The following is an 18,449-nucleotide window of genomic DNA, read 5'->3' on the forward strand; positions in this document are numbered from 1 at the left end:
TGTTTTGCAGCACATATTGCCGATACTACTCATATACAGCTCAGCTGTTTAACAAAAATGGTGGTCCACACACGATACAACACCTGTTGCACAAAGTTCTTTCAGAGAATTAAAAAGCAAATTATATGTTATACAAATAGAACAATATAGAAATAGTAAATTATGTGATTAGTATGGGTAAAAAGTTCAAGTTAATATATTTATATTCATGTAAACATGTAGTTTAATCATCTTGAATGAAATGTGTGTGGCTCTCATTGCATGGTTTTTGGAAAGACATAAATGTAATCATGCAGCTTGATCGTTGCTTAAAGCGCCACATTCAACTTTCACTTCTGCTGCTTCTTAGCGGTTACTTGGCGTACTGCTTTTTGTTTTGACCAAGCTCTCGGGCGCACATACAGTTATGTTGTCGTCGCCGTGTAAGCAGCTCCAGCAGTAAGAAAGACAGCGAATTTTATGTACACGCACGCAATTCAACGCCCACAACAAAATGGAAGCTTTACGGAATCGCCAGAACAAAATAGCAGCGCCGGAAACGGAAGAACACCCCAACAAAACCAACAATAACAACAATAATGCAGGCCAAAAAGAGAAAAGTGATCCAATGATATACATAATATTTCTCTCATTACTCTTCGATTTGCTGGCATTTACAATCATCTTGCCGCTGTTGCCATCGCTGCTGGAATATTATCGTATCAATGATAGTTCCGGATTGTATGCATCGCTCACAACGCGAGTCAAATGGTTTCAAAATCTACTCGGCGCACCGGATCGCTATCTGTCGGTGCTCTTTGGCGGCTTCCTTGGCTCCATGTTCAGTTTTCTGCAGTTTCTTGCCAGTCCAATTGTAGGCAGCCTGTCGGATTACTACGGACGCAAGCCAGTGTTGCTGATCTGTGCTGTAAGTTTGTTACAATTACTACTAATATAATTGCTGCTACTTATTATGATTGTCTCATCCTGAATTTGTTTACTTTTCGCAGTCGGGCATTGCGCTCTCTTATCTCATCTGGGCTTTGTCATCGAATTTTGCACTATTTGTGCTGGCACGCATTGTGGGAGGGATTAGCAAGGGCAACATCTCGCTCTGCATGAGCGTCATCACGGATGTGTCCAGCGTGCGGACTCGCGGTCGTGGAATGGCTCTCGTTGGCGTCGCCTTCTCGCTGGGTTTCATCATTGGTCCCATGATTGGTGCTATGTTTGCCATCTTCTCGAATAAAAGTGCCAGTGGCGGCGCCTGGTTTGTGCTGCCCTCGCTGCTGGCTCTGGGCTTGGCGCTGGGTGATGTGCTTCTCCTTGTCTGCTGTTTGCGTGAAACGTTACCAAAGGTAGGGAAAAAATTCGCAGTCCCAATTTTATTTCACTTTTATTTGATTTGCAGGAGAAACGCGCTCGCGAAATCGCATCTGCCTTGTCATATGGCTTACAATTACTCAACGTGTCCGCCATATTTAGGTGAGTTGTTTTCATTTAATTAGCGTATCTGCCGAACAAGTTAGTTCGACCTTTTCAAGTTCTCCTCTGTGCCTTTTCATTGCCCCATCTACAGGTTTTTATCTTGGCGTCAGCTTGTCACGTTTTAAGTGTGCTTTGCTTTGATTTGTCTTATCAATGCTTAATTGGAAATTGTTATAGAAATTGCCTAAACAGTTACTAAATAAGTAATACTCAATCTTCACATCGGCCTTATGCTGTCAATAATATATTTCCCAACGCATTGTTATAGATATACTCTACAAATAGCTACCAAAAATATACATTTTTAATTTATATATTTAAATGCAAATCTATTTGTAATATATGCAAAATTGCTGTCTTACAAAATGTACAAGTAACTAAATTTTTAATCGAGAGAATTTGCTGTTTTTCATTTTTTTATTATTTATTTTCTTTAATTATATGCAGAAATTTTGATTACTATGCTTCAATATCATTTGTGAAATCACTCAATTGAGAGAACTTGCTGTTTTTCCACCTTTTTTTTTTTGTTAATTTCTTTAATTATATTCACAGATTTGAATTATTTTTAATATCTATATGCAATTTAATAAAATCAATTATTTAATCTTACAACCTGACTATTAAAAGGTTCCAATTGTGACTACATCATAAATGTCGTCATTTTAGCTTAAGTATTAACTAAGTTGTAGTTCCCAGCCATTTCTCACTTTCCTAAAGTATTTAAACTTATTTTTATAAATTTCTCAATTACTTCACAGATTTGCTGCCATTAAAAATGTGCCACGAAAGGAGATACAAGCGCTGCGCACAATTGGACTCATTTATTTCCTCTACCTATTCCTGTATTCGGGCCTAGAATTCACAGTTACATTCCTAATGTATCATAAATTTGGGTACACTTCAATGGACCAGGCCAAAATGTTTCTGACCACGGGAGTTGTGATGACTTTGCTGCAGGGTTCGGTGGTGCGTCGTCTGCCCGAAGCAAAGATCAAAAGTTATGCCATCTTTAGTCTATATTTAATTGTGCCAGCATTTGTATTAGTTGGCCTCGCAGAGAATAGCCGAATGCTCTATGCAGGCATGATTCTGTTTGCCATCTCCACGGCATTTGCCGTCACCTGTTTGACCACATTGGTGTCCAAGTATGGTAACGATGATCAAAAGGGTTCAGTATTAGGTATATTCCGATCGTTGGGTGCTCTCGCACGTGCTCTTGGTCCCGTGGTGGGATCTATAGGTATGTTCTCTACTGTTCTCCATTTCACAATTTATTTATTTACATTTTTTTTTTATTCATTGCAGCATTTTGGTGTGTGGGTTCGAAAATCTCATACATTACGGGCGGACTATTGCTTATCTATCCAGCATTTGCTTTGCAGCGTGCGCGAATTTAAAACGTATTTCTAACAGTGCTTTAAGTACAAAAAGAACAAAGTGTTTTTATTATTTTCCACTGAACAATCAGCAACAGCTAGTATTAACTGCACTTTATACTTAATCTATTGATTTTCTACATCATATTTATAAATATTTTATATTTAAATAAACACAATTTTTGTGTCGTTTTCTACTTCATCATATTTTAATCAAGTGAGGAAATAATAAATTGACTTGAAACTCCAACGACAACGGTCTACACTGACGTCATCAAAATGGCGTTCACAGTTGTGGCATAAGTATCGAGTACTTGCAGCTGTCACTTGCATTGCTATACATGCCGCAGCCAACTTCACGTCGTTAAATATATTGGGAGTGACTAAGTCTAAGTGAGTGTGTGTCGCGAGTAAGAAAATTATAAATAAATACATAAAAAGCCACAGAAAAGGCCAAACATCCATTGCATTAGTTAACGCACGTAGAGTGCCTTGTGTTCAATAAAGAATTACGATTGATCGACGCCTATTTGCAATCGAATTGATATAATTTTTCTTTTCTTTATATTGTCCCGATTACAACCACAAATAAAAGTGTACAAAGTGTGAGAGCAAAATACACGAATAAAAAAGAAAAACACAAAGAAACGGCGGCGCGCAAGGATTATTGGATTTTACCATACACACACTTACGCACCCCAATCGCTTGGAGCAGGAGTAACAAAACATTAGTAAAAACACAACAAAATGGGTGCAAGGGAAGACGAATACGATTATCTCTTCAAAGGTAAATTATGAACATGACTCTTAAAATTTCCTGGCCCTTTGTAATTAATTATGAGCTAGCCGGTCAATGGTTCGTTGGCTCTGTTAATTTGAATAGAATTTTGACTTGGTGAATTTGAACACAGGAGCAAAGCTCGGCTTGCGATTTCACTGCCGCTGTAACTATGACGCAGTTATTCAGCAGCACTAATTGAAGCTAATTGGAATAACAAACGTACACATGGCAATCATACAAAAAAAAATTAATTGAATTGAATTATGTTGAATTAGTGGTACTCGATCGTAGTTTTGATAAATTCTTAAATGCAATATCAGAAAATACGCCCCCTATCGTTGTTATGCTGCATTCGTCGATACAGCTTGAAAATTGTGTTGCTTTTGTCTGCCCTTTTTTTCTTGCGCGCTCTCTCTCTCTCTCTCTCTTTGTTGTACTCTGTCTAACCAGACATCATCTCCGTCGTCCCCTTATTCCATTAGACGCGTAACTACTTTGCCGTTAACTGCTGGCTGCTGTCAGTTTGTCATTGCGTTTCCATTGCTGTTCGTTCCGTTCTTCACAGCCAGCGTGACACGTTGCATAAATCGTAATAATAATCGTGATAAAAGGCGAATAGTAATTATATTTACTTTGATTAGATTTTCACTTAAATTAACACATGAAGTAAATATTTACTTGTGTGTGTATACACACACATAAACACAGGTGTGTGTATTGTTGCTATTGGCAGCGATTAAAGAGCAGCGTATATTAATTTTTTTCTGCTGATGCCTTTTGTATTGAATTTTCGCAATTTCTTTTGCATATGTTTATTTCGCTCACATCTGCTGTGCGAGTGAGTTGCTCAGTTGTTGTTGTCACTCTCTCTCACTGCTTTAACTCTCTCAATGAACACCAAAAGCTGTTGTTGTTGTTGTTGTTACAGAAACTTCAGTTGAAGCCAGTGAATTTTGTAAGCCGCTTGCACTGTGTGCCAAGATCGATTTTCTTCGTTCAAAACATTTAAATTACAATTGCAGATACAGTTACGCATACTTTTTCAACCCTATAAAGATAATTGTTCGCAATGCGGGCCATTAATTTTTAAACCGGCACAAACTTCTCCCACATCCCCACAGCCCCATTTTTCAAGTCAGTTTCTTTGTTTGTTTGTCAGCTTTAAGTATTTATGTTTTTTTTTTTTGTGTGTGTTTTGGTATTTTGGGGTCACGAATTCTCAATTTTCTCTTTGTTCTCTAGTTTGCATGCGAGAGCAGCACTCCCCAGCTAGATATTATACTGCGCTTTACAAATTCAATTCAAGCCTTGTTTTTTTTTAAAGCTCCGCTTCGATAAGTTTCAGATTCTGTGTTAGATATTAAACATTGCATTGAAATAATAACGATATTTGCAGTGCCTTAGCATAAAATGCATGTCTCTTTTGGGTTAGCAACTGAATAATAATGACCAAGGGCATTATAATATTTTGACATTTTTGAAGTCTGAGTCATTAGAAAATAAAAAAAACTTCGATAAGCGCATAATCACAGAACAAAGCAAGCAACCTAAATCCATGTTGTTCAATTAACCTCTCTTTACAACATATATATATATATATATTTGTATCTTTGTGTTCGTACATAGACATTTAATGATGAGAGCAATACAAACCGCTTCCGCTTGAATTTAGCTGTAGTTTGCCACAAAAAACCTAAACAGCTCCAGATCGTTAAAGAACTCGTAAAGAGAGAGAAAGAAGAAGCTTCGTAATGAATCACCGTTGCTTGCGAGAAGCAGCTGTCAAGCCAGCTATCAAAGGCAATGCTGATAACTCTGGCTGCGCTCTTTTTTTTATGGGAGAGCGAGAGAGCAAAGCAAATATTGTCGCATACCAGATAAACAAAACTCGACGAAGGTGTCAAAAGTAGAACCAGAAGACGTGACAATAACAGTCATTTTACCACCGACTCTGCTGATATGAATGTATGCAAATATATTTGTAAAAAAGAAAACTATCGAATTAAATGTTGCAGTAATATTTTTCGTATGGTTTTACGAATAAATATGTGCATATTTAATCCAATGAAACACCTTTAGACGCTCACTAAATTTTGTGGTGGGTGAGTCCATAAAATGATTGCTTTTATTATGCCCTCGTCACCCACAAATACCCCGAAAGCATTAAATTTACTGCTCCTGCTGACCTTCAGGCACGCGTCGCCGTCATTTTGCCAATAAATGTATACGAGGACATGACCAAAACCACCAGCCAGCCAGGCAGTGTGTTAAGTTATGCAACAACTAGACAGGACCTGAACAATATTGCTTCGACATTTGCTAATGTTTCTCTTCTTTTTTCTTTCTACTTTCTAACCCATTTTGCAGTTGTGCTTATCGGTGACTCTGGCGTCGGCAAAAGTAATTTGCTGTCACGTTTCACGCGCAATGAATTCAATTTGGAGTCCAAGTCGACAATTGGCGTTGAGTTTGCAACGCGCAGCATAGAGGTAAGTAGCTGAAAAGCCACCAAACCATTCAACCACCCCACCACCCGTACGTAAGTGGGTGGGTTCAATGTCAAACGAAAAATTCGAGGAAAGTGCTGTCAGCAATTATTGGTTTGAAGACCTTTAGATTAAAAGTATTGTAAATTTCAAATGATTACATAAAAATAGTAAATCTCAATATATGTATGTTATTTATTATCAACACATAATTATAACATAAAAAAGGAATGGGATTTCAATTTAATTCAAAGTCTTCAATCGAATACTATGATATTATTATCATCATTAAAAACAGACACAGAAATTATTTGAATCACATTAGAATCAATTGAAATCTTGAAAATAAATGTTAAAATTTACTATATTAAACAATCTGCAAACTATCCAAACACTCTCCAAAAAAAAAAACAAGTTTTAAATGCATTCTTACATAATCTATCCTCTAATCTCACCCGCGCTAGGTCGATGGTAAAACAATTAAGGCGCAAATTTGGGATACGGCCGGACAAGAGCGTTATCGGGCCATTACCTCAGCGTACTATCGCGGTGCTGTTGGTGCACTGCTCGTCTACGATATTGCAAAGCATTTGACGTACGAGAATGTGGAGCGATGGCTGCGGGAATTGCGTGATCATGCTGATCAGAATATCGTTATAATGCTGGTGGGCAATAAGTCCGATTTGCGACACTTGCGCTCGGTGCCGACGGATGAGGCGAAACTGTTTGCGGAGCGCAACGGTTTGAGTTTCATAGAAACCTCAGCCCTAGACTCGACGAACGTTGAAACCGCATTCCAAAATATACTCACAGGTGAGGAGTTGAGAAATGCACAATTATGAGTTGAGGCAATCCACTGATATTAATCGCAATTTGCTTGCAGAGATCTATCGTATTGTGTCGCAGAAACAGATCAGAGATCCACCGGAAGGCGATGTGATTCGTCCCTCGAATGTGGAACCCATCGATGTAAAGCCGACTGTTACAGCTGATGTACGCAAGCAGTGTTGTCAGTGACCGCCCCAAGGAATCGCCGCCGCCGCAGCAGCAGCAGCCCCCCGCAACAACAGCCAGAACAGTAATAGCAAGAGTAAATGCAACAGCAACAACAACAACACCAACATCAATAATTACAACTATAACAACAACGGCATTAGATGTTATTTTTTAAGCCACAGCCACAACAAGCAGTTTGTCATGTATGCATAAAAAATCAACTACCAACAATAACCGCAACATCAAAAAACAACATCAACATCCGGCTGTAGTTAACTGCAGTTTAAACTGAAGTTTTATATATATAAATATAAATATTATATGGCTCCTTGATGTCTGAAATAAAAATATTAAAAAATACGAGAACACCACTAAAACACTCCAAATTCAGTTTAAGCTGTAGATGTAACTATAATTTATATAAATATACATAAATGCTAATATTAAAAAATATTAATATTAATTTTCGCAACATATTAAATATATAGTTGTAATTTTCAAAGAAAAACATACAAACAACCACAAACAATTGCTACGTACGTTCTATTAGGCGCCGCATTGTTTTCCAGCAAATTAGACATATTTAACTCTGGCCCTATATCATTAATGTCTATTTAATTGAAATTTACCTCTTTACCTATTCCCGATTTGTCAGCGTCGGAGCTGCTTTTGTCGTTGCAAAATTCCTTTTATTTTCGGTTAATGTAATACCTGTTTTTTACGTATGAGAAATAAAAGTGAACTTAAATCTATAAATTGCAATTAGTTTTAACAAATAATATATAACAAAAAAGCATGTGCAGAAACTTTTACGTCTACTGAACCACACACGAATTCTTCAAAACTAGCTGATAATAATAACAGTTGTAAAACTCGAAAAATGCAGAAACAGCAACGGCAACATAAAGAGAGGAAGGGAAAAAAACAAAATTATCAATTTGTGTTTGCTATGTTGTGTGTGATTAAATAAATATAATTTAAATAAATCAAGCTTAGTTTTGATTCCTGAATAAAATAATAAATAGAACAAGCGGACGGAAAAACGATTCAAAATGATATTGGATCATCATATAGTGTTACCATATTGCGAAAATTCTTACGATTAACTGACCACCCTATGTTTTGTAAATAAATCTATCGATATATTTATATTTGTGTTGCCGTATTTGGTGAATGCCATCACAGGGAATAAACACGTGCGATTGCAAGTTCGCTTTAATTTGTTGTTACTAAATAAACATGGGTCGCGGTAAAAAGAAGGTGCACCCAAAAACACGAACAGCGGCCTTTAAGGCGAGCGAACCCAGCGAAATTGTCGAAGCACCCCACTCCTTCATCATACATCGCGGCCTCTCTTGTCCATATATATTGGATTTGACGCTTGATTTTCGGCGCATTATGGAGCCATTTACGGCGACGAATTTGCGCGAGAAGAAAATTAATCGCATCAAGGATTTCGTTAGCCTGAGCAGTTTCTTTCACGTCTCGCACATGGGCATCTTCAACAAGGCCTCCACACAGCTATCCTTCAAAGTGGTCCGCCTGCCCCGTGGTCCCTCGCTAACTTTCAAGGTTTGTTGTTGTGCTTATTCTTTTGGCTTTGCTAATTCCTTGTTGCGTTCAACAGGTTCATCAGTTTACACTCGCTCGGGACGTCATCTCGTCCAGTAAGAAACAAATGATGGATGTCGATCACTTTAAGCATCCGCCACTGGTCATCATGAATAACTTTAGTGGCGATGGCAAACACCTGAAATTAATGGCAACCACATTTCAAAATATGTTCCCATCGATCAATTTGGCCCAGGTGAACATCGATACGATACGACGTTGTGTTCTCTTCTCCTACAATCCAGAAACAAAGCTGGTGGAGATGCGTCACTATTCGGTGCAGGTGGTGCCGGTGGGTTTGAAGCGATCCGTTCAAAAATTAGTCAGCGCCAAGTTGCCAAATCTGAACAAATGCAATGAGGTCGTTGACTTTGTCACTAAGTAAGCAACAACCAAATATGTTATAACATTTACGATCATTAACGATTTCTTCAATTGTAGAGATGGTTATGCCTCGGAATCGGAGGCCGAGGACGATGAGCAATCGCATGTGGTGCTGGCGCAAACCCTGAAGAGCAAGGGCAACCTGGAGGACTGTAAGAGTTCGGTGAAGTTGCATGAAATTGGGCCGCGTCTAACGATGCAGCTGATTAAGATCGAGGAAGGTTTGCTGACCGGTGAAGTGCTCTATCACGATCATGTTATCAAAACCGAGGATGAGAAGGACACGCTCCGCAAATTGGTTGAAAAGAAACGTAAACTGAAGGAGCAGCGCAAGAAGCAACAAACCGAGAATCGTGCACGCAACTTGCAACTGAAGAAGGACCAGGATAGAGCAGCAAAACGAGCAGAGGCCGAAGAAAATAATGTTAGCGATGATGATGATGCACAATATTACAAGGATGAAGTGGGCGAGGAGCCAGATGAAGGTGAGCCTTCTCTTTGCTCTTCTTTTGTCTTTTCTGTGCTTATTTTCATTATTTTCGATCTGTTTTCCAGAACTCTTTAAGCACGAAAATTCAACGTCTCGGAAGAGAACCCGTCTACCCGGCGGCATGAAGTATAAAAATAAGAAACCAAAAGTGGACAACAAATCTGGCAAGAAGTGGAAATCCAAGTAGCGCCTGTAATAACTACATATATAAGCTATTATTTTTATTAAATGCCTAGTTATATAAATATATATATTTATTGTTGTGTTGCATTCAGCTAAACATGCGCTGCACAACCTCCTTGTAGTTGGCATTGCTGTTCTTCCAGCTGGCCGCAATTTGGCTACGCAGCTTGCTAAATTCACGTTTCGCCTCATGGTTCGGGACACGCTCAATGATCTGATGAGCCTTTTCGAATTCCTTGAGATGATAGTAGGCCAACGCCCGTCGATACATGCTCTTCTCGCTCGGATTCGATTGAGTTTCCACAAAGTCGGTGTGGTAGATGACATGCTCGTAACGCTGCTCGAGCAGCAGACACGCTGCTAGATTCGTTTGGATCTGTATAAACAATGTCTCCATCTCGGCTCCATCGATGCCATTCGTCTTTTTGTCTAGCGTTTTGAAGGGTTTGTATGTTATGAGCAGCTGGGCGGCACGTGAAAAATAATCAAAAGCAAATTTGGGATAGGACTTGAACATAGCAACGCCGTTCTCCTTGTAGCGCAACGCCAATTTATGAATCTCTGCTGCGTTCAATGTCTCCACGTGTGTATTACTGGTAATTCGATCGAGCTTCAGTTCGAATTCCAGTTGCTCGCCGGTTTTGGTTGCAATGCTGCAAACGGCAGTTTCGCCGGGCAAAAACTGCTGCAACAGCAACTCCAAATAGCAATCGATTGGGGTCACAGCCGATCCCATCTTCATGGCATGCTGCTGCATCTCGGCGCAATTCAAATATTTGGTGGGTCTGCTTCCCACACACGATTTGTTTACGGTAAAGAGCACGCTGCTAACCGCAAGTGGTTTCTCCACAGTCTGAAAGTCCAGCGATAGCACCTTTTTGTGCAAGCCACGCATCTCATCGCTCCACTCGTTGCCAATGTACCAATTCATGGCTAAGCTAGTTTGTCAACACTTATTTATCAAATTCGAATAAGTTGTAGCTATTTATAATGTCTGTTTCACTTAACAACAGATACTTAACAGCGACTGTTAACAAATTCAAGGTGTGACCAAACTACAATTAAGATTCAACACTAGCAGCAGATAACAAACACTCCTAAATAATATCAGTTGTGTATTTTACAAGACAATCTTAAGCTTGTATGTGTGCATAGCGGCTGAAAATTATAAATTAACTAACAAAAAAGAGTCTAACTAAATTAACCTCATTAAGTAAAAGTCAACACTTGCGCTAACAAAAATTCCAGATAAATAATTTCGTTAATGAAATCAGTGTATTTTACAAAACTAGTTTAAGCATAATGACTGAAAAGTATAAATTAGCTTATATTATAAACCCAATTTCTAAGTCACCATAACAAATATCAAATATTATTGTCGCTATTCAAATGACTCGGAGTGCACTCACAAGCCTCTGTTAACATGTATAAAATACGCCATCAATTTATCCAGCACGCTAAGAGCGTATCTCAGCTGTTAAGCAGAGCAGCAGCAATGAGTTCTCAGCCCCAGGTTTATGTAACCCGGCCCGATGTCGATATCAGTGGACTTGAATTGCTGCGGAAAAGGTTGTTGCAGTCGCTGGTGCTTGCATTACATATTTTGACTATACATTGATAAGTTTTGTTATTATTATTATTTTAGTTGCAATGTGACGACTTGGTCCCAGGCATTGCCTGTGCCACGTGACGAACTGTTGCGTCAGATCAAAGGCAAGGATGCTCTTTATTGCGCCCTAACGGATAAGATTGATGCTGCTGTGTTGGATGCAGCTGGGGAGCAATTGAAATGCATCGCAACAATCTCTGTGGGCTATGAGCACATCGATGTGGACGAGTGCCACAAACGTGGTATACGCGTTGGCTACACACCCGACGTTCTCACCGATGCCACCGCTGAGCTGACGCTGGCTCTCCTCCTGGCCACCAATCGACGTCTCTTTGAGGCGAACAAAGAGGTCTACAACGGTGGCTGGAAATCGTGGGCACCCATGTGGATGTGTGGCCATGGGCTAAAGAATTCGCGTGTGGGTTTCTTTGGTTTTGGACGTATTGGCCAGGAGATTGCGGCACGCATTGTGCCTTTTAAACCAGCTAAGATCACCTATACGACGCGCACCGCTCGTCCAGAGGAGGCTGCCAAGGTGAATGCTGAACATGTCAGCTTTGATGAAATGCTCTGCTCATCGGACTTTATTGTCGTCAGCTGCGCTCTAACCCCGAACACCAAGGAGATTTTTAATGCGGCCGCCTTTGAGAAAATGAAAACCAATTGCATTTTCATCAATACGGCGCGCGGTGGCGTCGTCGATCAAATGGCACTTTGTGAGGCGCTGCAAGCGAAGCGCATCCTGGCTGCTGGGCTGGATGTCACCACACCAGAGCCATTGCCCCTTGATGATCCACTGCTAAAGCTGGATAATGTTGTGGTGCTGCCCCATATTGGCAGCGCGGACATCGAGACACGCAAGGAGATGTCACGCATCACGGCCAGAAATATATTGGCTGCTCTACAAGGATGCGAAATGGAGGCAGAGGTCAAATAGCGTGGGTTTTTTTTCTAAGAAATTCAAGCTTGACGGCTGAGCAAATGAATAAATGAAATAAAACTGTTGAAGACTGCATTATATTTTCTTTAAAGAAGCCGCCAGAGCGATATCCGATATATGTACCACAATCAAATTGATCGATTTATGTATATATCTGTATTCACGAATGCGAATTTTCTACATGCACTGCTCGATTCATTTTATCCATTACCATTTTTGGTCGCATTTTCTATTTTGCTGTTATGATTAATCGATAATGTTCTGTTATGACACGATTAATTATCGTTACAGGAATTATGTGAAGTCAAGTGGCAATTCAAGCCTACTTCGTAGTTTTTCTACAAGGATAGCCGCTAGCTAGAACCAATTCGATTCTTAAGCCATTTCGCAATAGATTGTAATAATGAACACAATTTTTAATTCAATTAAAAATGAGTCGTTTGTTTCGATAAGAAAAAGAAGTGCTCACTGTTAATAATAGCTGAGCGAAATGTTAAGTTAACAGCTAACGCCATTTTTTTTTCTCGTTCCTTCTTTTTGCTGTTTCAGCGCGTGGCAGTTGTGGTCCCGGTTCGGTGCTGTTGTACATTGCATTTTTGCAAGGAATTTGAACTCTCATCTCTTTAAAAAACACCAACGCCAAGATGAAAATCTACAAGGATATCATAACCGGCGACGAGATGTTCGCAGACACCTACAAAATGAAACTGGTCGACGAGGTTATCTACGAAGTCTATGGAAAATTAATCAGTCGCAGCCAAGGCGACATTCAGTTGGCCGGATCCAATCCGTCGGCAGAGGAAGCCGATGAGGGCACGGATGCGACTACAGAGTCTGGCGTTGATGTCGTTATGAATCATCGTCTGATGGAATCATTTGCCTTCGGCGACAAGAAATCCTACACCCTATACCTGAAGGATTACATGAAGAAGGTGCTAGAAAAGCTGCAGGAGAAATCACCCGACCAGGTTGATGTCTTCAAAACCAACATGAACAAAGCCATGAAGGATATTCTTGGCCGTTTCAAGGAGCTGCAATTCTTCACTGGCGAATCGATGGACGTCGATGGCATGGTTGCAATGTGCGAATATCGTGATATCAATGGCGAGAGCGTTCCAGTACTGATGTTCTTCAAGCACGGACTCGACGAGGAGAAATGCTAGGCGCTTCCACTCCTCTCCTCTCTCTCTCTCTCTGTGTGTGTATGTTCTATGTGGTTTGCATTGCGGCAACAATAACAACAAGCAACGCCCAATGCGGACACACAAAAGAAGAACAAGAGCCAGCAATGAATGTACATACATCCATACATACAACAGACAGCAGACAGACAAACATACTCAACGCAAACCAACCTATTACATATTTCTAACGGATTTCTTTAGTTACAGTTTCTATTTTATTTGGCAACAGTTCGAAATTTATGTTTATGTTTTATACAAAGTCCAAATTTTTCGATTCGATTTATGATTAATTTCGATGTATTATGTACAGGAATCAATGAATATAACTGTTAATTGTAACAAATTGAGCAAAATTTGAAGTTGTAGCATAAGGTCAACTAGGGAATCAGAGCAAGACCAAACCAGACCGAGCACAGTGTCACGCAGTAGCTAAAAAATAACTAAATTATGGTAAAACTATTGTAATTGATGAAAACAAAAAAAGTCAAAGCGGTGTAATTTAATATTTTTATAGCAACAACGCAATTTTTGTATACTTTCGTTTACGTTTTGAATACGGAATGTCAAAAACCAAAAAAAAAAAAAAACATGATAACCAGAGGAGAAAGTAAGAACATTTGTATGTACTAAAAAAAAACATTAAAACGGAAACCATATACACAAACTGATATCTGAAAAGTATTTTTATTTTGTGACGGCTTTTTCGCCTTCACATTTTTCACACAGGTTGTGATTGCAGCTGTCAACGAAACGGCAAGAAAATTATATATCAACGGTAATTAATTCTTCCTCTTTGTATGCCAGTGACTCAGACAAGGCAAATTTGTATTTGTATGGAGGGTTTGGGCAATCAAAGAGTTATTGACCTTTGACAGTGATACATGCGAGTTGCCGTATATAACTTGCTTGTCATGCGCAATGTATGTACAAGAATTCGACCCTGTTGTTTTTTCATGCACCACTGTTATTATATTTGTCCCACATTTTGTGCGATTTGCTGCAGTCAACATAACCTCAAACAGCTGCATACCGTTGTTTAGCTGTGCAAAGCAGAAATATACTTAAGGTTGAACAAATGTGTGTATGTAGGTGTTTGTTTTTCTGTGTGTGTGTGTGTATTAGCTATCTTTCGATGTGATTTCTTTGTCGTCTGTGTCAGACACATTTACACTTTTACGTGCATGAGTGTGAGTAAATGCGCACCTATACATACGAAGGCACGTGTATACCTGTTAGATCGCGTGTGCGTTTGGTACAGTGAGAGTTGCCTACAACGAATTTAATTTGTTTATGTGTGAAACTTAGACAAGGGTGTAAATTTGACAAAAGCTCAAAATTAAAAGCAAAACTAGTTAAAAATTAAATAAAATAATACAAATTGAAGATATTTTTTAACCGACTTGTGTTAATCGAGTCTTGAAAAAAATACTTACATATATATATATATCCATATGTATATTATACACATATTTCAAGTATGATTTAGTTAACCAATCTCTGAAGTGCTTTAAAGTGATATGTTGTAAGATTCACATTTTATCTATTTACTGATATAATATAGAAATCAAATTTAAATACTGAAATATCCCCCTTTTGAAATTCAATGACAGTTCTTCGTTCCTTCCTTTAGATGTTTCATTGGATTCGTCACATTAACTATTCACCTGCCATGTCTTCAAAAATCGAGAATTATATTTGCAAGGTTATCGACCCATTTCACCATAAAAAAAAAAACAAAGGGTCCTTTGTCACTTTGTCACCCAGTTCAATCCATTCCAATTTATGAAAATACAACCAATTCTGTATGTGTAAAAAACGCTATTAACAAATTCTTTTTTATTTCGTTCATCATTTTGATGCAGCAAAACTGTGGTAAATTGCAGTTGGCTTTCATTGCAATTGCTTCTTTTTTCATTTCCATTTGGATAATGGAAGTTTTGGAAAGTGCTTCAGTCAATTTTTGTTTTATAAATGTTTAGTATGTATGTTTGTTCTTTTGAATTGAAAAAATAACTGCATGTATCATTATGAATGCACAGTTTTTCGGTCTTATATATATTACAATTATACTAAGTTTCTATATAGGCAGCCATTGCTGCATTGTTGCACTACGTTCACTGTGCTTTCGCATCGATAATATTGGAATGAATCATCATTTTAACAAGATGGCAGAAAAAAACATAAATTAACAAAATTTTCAAAAAATTACTCGTATAAGTTAAGGTTACATTTTACAGCTGATTTTTGAATAACTAAAATTTAGGTGTAGAAAAGCACATAATTATCATATCGTTCTACAGTATACACACATATAGACACGACACACGCTGCTCAATATGTACATAGTAGTCATATATTTATATAAATATGATATATGGGTATTATTCAGCTCAATATCATCACACATAGTCGAGCTGTATGTAGATCTGTTTGACGCCAACCGCCTCGAATATCATGCGCGTATGCGTCACAACATATGTGGGATCCACATTTTTGGATACCTCCAGCTTGATGGCACCCACATAGACATCCGAGCAGAGCGTCCAAAAGTGCGGCTCCTGCACCGAATAGACGCCGGCCAATCCCGTCACCTTCTGATAGCACTGCAGTAGCGAGCGATCGAGTGCCGATGGCTGTCGTTGCATCAGTATCAATATGGACTCCTTGATTAAGCTGAGCACGCTCAGCGCAATTAACAGCGCTATGAATATGGAGCAAATGGGATCCGCTATCATCCATCCAAACATTTGCATTAGCACGGCCGAAATGATGACGCCCACCGACCCGAGTGTATCGGCCAGAATATGCAGAAAAACGCCACGCATTATCTGTGAATTGCTGCCGCTGGAGAGATCATGCGAATGTCCATGGCTGCCATGATCGTGCGAGTGTCCATGACCTGAGAAAAGCAACTTAGAGTCTTAAGCAGACAGAAAAAGCCACAATATGCCCGAGAGTTCACTCACCATTATCCAATGAGATTGCCTGATGATTGTGATTGCTGAGATCGTTGTGGCTGTGTGAGTGTCCATGACTGGAGCCGCCGCCGCCGCCACCGTGTGAGTGTCCATGTCCACCGCCGCCGTGCGAGTGACCATGACCGCCATGATTAAATGCATAGATGCCCACAAGATTGACGAGCAGCCCCAGCACGGAGACAACGAACAGACGCTCGTGCTTAACCTCCGGCGGCTCTATCAGCCGCTCAACGCCCTCCGACAATATGAAGAAGGCAATAAAGAGCAGAAATAAACTATTCACAAAGCCCGCCAACACCTCGGCACGCACATAGCCATAGGAGAACTTATCATTGGCTTTCCATTTCGTAATGACCGAGGCGGCCAGACCAGCCAGCAGACCCGTGCAATCGAAGAACATGTGAAACGAGTCCGAGATGAGACCTACAGATAAGTAATGCGTAAGTAACTGTCAACAATGGATAAGATTATACAGTGGTCTCTTGAAAATTATGATTTAAAAGTGCTTCTAATTCACAAATATCTAATTCTAATTCTAATCTAGTCAAATTCATTTTGCGACTGATTATTGCAATGTTGCTATCGTTATATGATTGATTTGGAAGTATTTCTAACTCGAAAATATCTATTTCTAATTTAATAAAATTCAGTTTGCGACTGATTACTCCTATAGAGCTCTAGATAATAGATATTATCTTTCGATCCTTGGATGCTAAGGATTTCTCTATATATAAACAATCTCAATAGTTACACTATTTTGTTGGAGCTTTGTTATACTCTCGGCTACACAAAAGGGTATGCAACATTTACGCAAAACAATTTCAAAATTCAAATTTCGACTCTAGTTTCTAATTTAGTTGCTATTTTCGAGGAACCACTGTAAGGCTTTATGGTTTAAGTACGAACCCAAACTATTTGTTAGAATGCCATAGAAGAGCTCAACGAATGCGAAACTCAAATTGAGCAGCAGAAAGAGAAACAAGTTGCGCGAATTGCGATCGGAGAAGATGAGTCGCTTCCAGCTGTTCAGTTTCTCCTTGACGCGATAGCCAAAATTGCTGCGATCCTTATGCGTTAACGGTATCATATTGGCGGCACGTGCGCTGGTATCATAAAAAGAATTAAACAATAAAAGTAGCACAAATTACACATGTTATCACACACACACACACACACAAACACACGCTCAGATATATTTTCTTTAATTGTTTGCATACGTGGAATTATCGCTGTGTTTAGCTGTTTCCGCACTCCAGCTGGCGCTGCTTCTGCTGCTGCTGCTGTTAATCGCTCAACACTTGCGGCACTCAAGAATTTCTCTGCGGCGTCGGCGGCAACTTTCGTGTCAATAAAATGGCACGTAAAGCTTCGTGCTACGTCAATGTGTGGATCTGACGGCCGCTTATTTGCACAGGTGTTGGCAGAGCCGTTGTGGCTTTTGTTGTTTTGTTTGGTTTTATTTAGCACATGTAATTTAATTCATTTTTCGAAATTCATCGAAAAAGATTTAACCCGTACCAATCTGCCGTGTTGTCATCAAAATAGACGTCTACGTATCCCAGTAAACATTTATTGTGACAAAAAGAAGTCAGGGTTGCACTTCACTTAACAGAATTGCCATTCACACAGAACCATCGACGTTCAGTTGTTCTGCGAAATTTCAAGGCTTATTTTACAACATATTCTTTAAAGCTCAAAGTTGTTTTGACTATGCATATATATTTTCGTGCTTAGAGAGGCAGATTAATTATTGGCATTCGCCTACTCAGAACGATTAAACAGCTGTTCAACTTTTATTTATAAGAAACTACAACGATTAAAACCAATTTTAAGTGCCTGTTTCTACTTAAATTCATTCATTGCTTGGCAAGTTGTGCACCAATTGCATTAGCCAAACAAGAACTGAGCACTGTTAATAACATACTTGTATATAATAAGCATCGGGTGCTCCACATCTGCAA

The 18,449-nt window shown here is 39.2% G+C and overlaps 7 protein-coding genes across 9 annotated transcripts; 5 read left to right on the forward strand and 2 right to left on the reverse strand.

The window, feature by feature from the left end:
- The first annotated feature begins 329 nt into the window (after nt 1-329).
- On the forward strand, nt 330-3,043 carry LOC6563675 (major facilitator superfamily domain-containing protein 10). Its single transcript, XM_001990372.2, has 5 exons — nt 330-907; nt 990-1,337; nt 1,391-1,464; nt 2,229-2,710; nt 2,776-3,043. The coding sequence occupies exons 1-5, from the start codon at nt 494-496 to the stop codon at nt 2,865-2,867; spliced, it is 1,410 nt and encodes a 469-aa protein (XP_001990408.1). The 5' UTR covers nt 330-493; the 3' UTR covers nt 2,868-3,043.
- Nucleotides 3,044-3,197: 154 nt separating this feature from the next.
- Nucleotides 3,198-7,865, forward strand: LOC6563674 (ras-related protein Rab-11A). 3 transcript variants are annotated; one of them, XM_032736786.1, is made up of 5 exons: nt 3,198-3,239; nt 3,442-3,633; nt 5,995-6,116; nt 6,578-6,926; nt 6,997-7,865. In XM_032736786.1, exons 2-5 carry the CDS (start codon nt 3,594-3,596, stop codon nt 7,128-7,130), a joined length of 645 nt encoding a protein of 214 aa, XP_032592677.1. In that variant the 5' UTR covers nt 3,198-3,239; nt 3,442-3,593; the 3' UTR covers nt 7,131-7,865. The 3 variants fall into 3 exon arrangements, with proteins under 3 accessions (XP_032592677.1, XP_001990407.1, XP_032592678.1); XM_032736787.1 differs by having other exon boundaries at nt 3,224-3,256; XM_001990371.2 differs by having other exon boundaries at nt 3,217-3,633.
- A 411-nt stretch (nt 7,866-8,276) lies between these two features.
- On the forward strand, nt 8,277-9,843 carry LOC6563673 (protein Peter pan). The gene is made up of 4 exons (XM_001990370.2): nt 8,277-8,681; nt 8,737-9,101; nt 9,162-9,589; nt 9,660-9,843. The coding sequence occupies exons 1-4, from the start codon at nt 8,349-8,351 to the stop codon at nt 9,779-9,781; spliced, it is 1,248 nt and encodes a 415-aa protein (XP_001990406.1). The 5' UTR covers nt 8,277-8,348; the 3' UTR covers nt 9,782-9,843.
- Nucleotides 9,787-10,786, reverse strand: LOC6563672. Its single transcript, XM_001990369.2, has one exon. The coding sequence runs from the start codon at nt 10,706-10,708 to the stop codon at nt 9,866-9,868; it is 843 nt and encodes a 280-aa protein (XP_001990405.1). The 5' UTR covers nt 10,709-10,786; the 3' UTR covers nt 9,787-9,865.
- An 80-nt stretch (nt 10,787-10,866) lies between these two features.
- LOC6563671 (glyoxylate reductase/hydroxypyruvate reductase) lies at nt 10,867-12,391 on the forward strand. The gene is made up of 2 exons (XM_001990368.3): nt 10,867-11,346; nt 11,423-12,391. The coding sequence occupies exons 1-2, from the start codon at nt 11,201-11,203 to the stop codon at nt 12,321-12,323; spliced, it is 1,047 nt and encodes a 348-aa protein (XP_001990404.2). The 5' UTR covers nt 10,867-11,200; the 3' UTR covers nt 12,324-12,391.
- Nucleotides 12,392-12,644: 253 nt separating this feature from the next.
- On the forward strand, nt 12,645-14,178 carry LOC6563670 (translationally-controlled tumor protein homolog). Its single transcript, XM_032736879.1, has 2 exons — nt 12,645-12,723; nt 12,876-14,178. The coding sequence occupies exon 2, from the start codon at nt 12,971-12,973 to the stop codon at nt 13,487-13,489; it is 519 nt and encodes a 172-aa protein (XP_032592770.1). The 5' UTR covers nt 12,645-12,723; nt 12,876-12,970; the 3' UTR covers nt 13,490-14,178.
- Nucleotides 14,179-15,313: 1,135 nt separating this feature from the next.
- LOC6563606 (zinc transporter 7) lies at nt 15,314-18,098 on the reverse strand. The gene is made up of 4 exons (XM_001990366.3): nt 17,706-18,098; nt 17,395-17,591; nt 16,477-16,911; nt 15,314-16,409 (listed from the first exon to the last, which is right to left on the reverse strand). Exons 2-4 carry the CDS (start codon nt 17,573-17,575, stop codon nt 15,910-15,912), a joined length of 1,116 nt encoding a protein of 371 aa, XP_001990402.1. The 5' UTR covers nt 17,576-17,591; nt 17,706-18,098; the 3' UTR covers nt 15,314-15,909.
- Between the last annotated feature and the right edge of the window lie 351 nt (nt 18,099-18,449).

The sequence above is a fragment of the Drosophila grimshawi genome, unplaced genomic scaffold (assembly GCF_018153295.1).
Source record: "Drosophila grimshawi isolate 15287-2541.00 unplaced genomic scaffold, ASM1815329v1 contig_311, whole genome shotgun sequence".
In the NCBI taxonomy this organism is placed as follows: Eukaryota; Metazoa; Arthropoda; class Insecta; order Diptera; family Drosophilidae; genus Drosophila; species Drosophila grimshawi.

Bases quoted from the DNA above. Each gene is read 5' to 3' on its own strand.
- LOC6563673 (XM_001990370.2), top strand. From the start codon at position 8,349: ATGGGTCGCGGTAAAAAGAAGGTGCACCCAAAAACACGAACAGCGGCC. The intron at 8,682-8,736 runs GTTTGTTGTTGT...TGCGTTCAACAG, and splicing joins GTCCCTCGCTAACTTTCAAG to GTTCATCAGTTTACACTCGC. The intron at 9,590-9,659 runs GTGAGCCTTCTC...TCTGTTTTCCAG, and splicing joins GGGCGAGGAGCCAGATGAAG to AACTCTTTAAGCACGAAAAT.
- LOC6563675 (XM_001990372.2), top strand. From the start codon at position 494: ATGGAAGCTTTACGGAATCGCCAGAACAAAATAGCAGCGCCGGAAACG. The intron at 1,338-1,390 runs GTAGGGAAAAAA...TTTGATTTGCAG, and splicing joins TGCGTGAAACGTTACCAAAG to GAGAAACGCGCTCGCGAAAT. The intron at 2,711-2,775 runs GTATGTTCTCTA...TATTCATTGCAG, and splicing joins TCCCGTGGTGGGATCTATAG to CATTTTGGTGTGTGGGTTCG.
- LOC6563606 (XM_001990366.3), bottom strand. From the start codon at position 17,575: ATGATACCGTTAACGCATAAGGATCGCAGCAATTTTGGCTATCGCGTC. The intron at 16,912-17,394 runs GTTCGTACTTAA...ACTTATCTGTAG, and splicing joins CATTCTAACAAATAGTTTGG to GTCTCATCTCGGACTCGTTT. The intron at 16,410-16,476 runs GTGAGTGAACTC...TGCTTTTCTCAG, and splicing joins GGCAATCTCATTGGATAATG to GTCATGGACACTCGCACGAT.
- LOC6563672 (XM_001990369.2), bottom strand. From the start codon at position 10,708: ATGAATTGGTACATTGGCAACGAGTGGAGCGATGAGATGCGTGGCTTG.
- LOC6563671 (XM_001990368.3), top strand. From the start codon at position 11,201: ATGTATAAAATACGCCATCAATTTATCCAGCACGCTAAGAGCGTATCT. The intron at 11,347-11,422 runs GTTGTTGCAGTC...TTATTATTTTAG, and splicing joins CTTGAATTGCTGCGGAAAAG to TTGCAATGTGACGACTTGGT.
- LOC6563674 (XM_032736786.1), top strand. From the start codon at position 3,594: ATGGGTGCAAGGGAAGACGAATACGATTATCTCTTCAAAG. The intron at 6,117-6,577 runs GTAAGTAGCTGA...CACCCGCGCTAG, and splicing joins TTGCAACGCGCAGCATAGAG to GTCGATGGTAAAACAATTAA. The intron at 6,927-6,996 runs GTGAGGAGTTGA...ATTTGCTTGCAG, and splicing joins ATTCCAAAATATACTCACAG to AGATCTATCGTATTGTGTCG.
- LOC6563670 (XM_032736879.1), top strand. From the start codon at position 12,971: ATGAAAATCTACAAGGATATCATAACCGGCGACGAGATGTTCGCAGAC.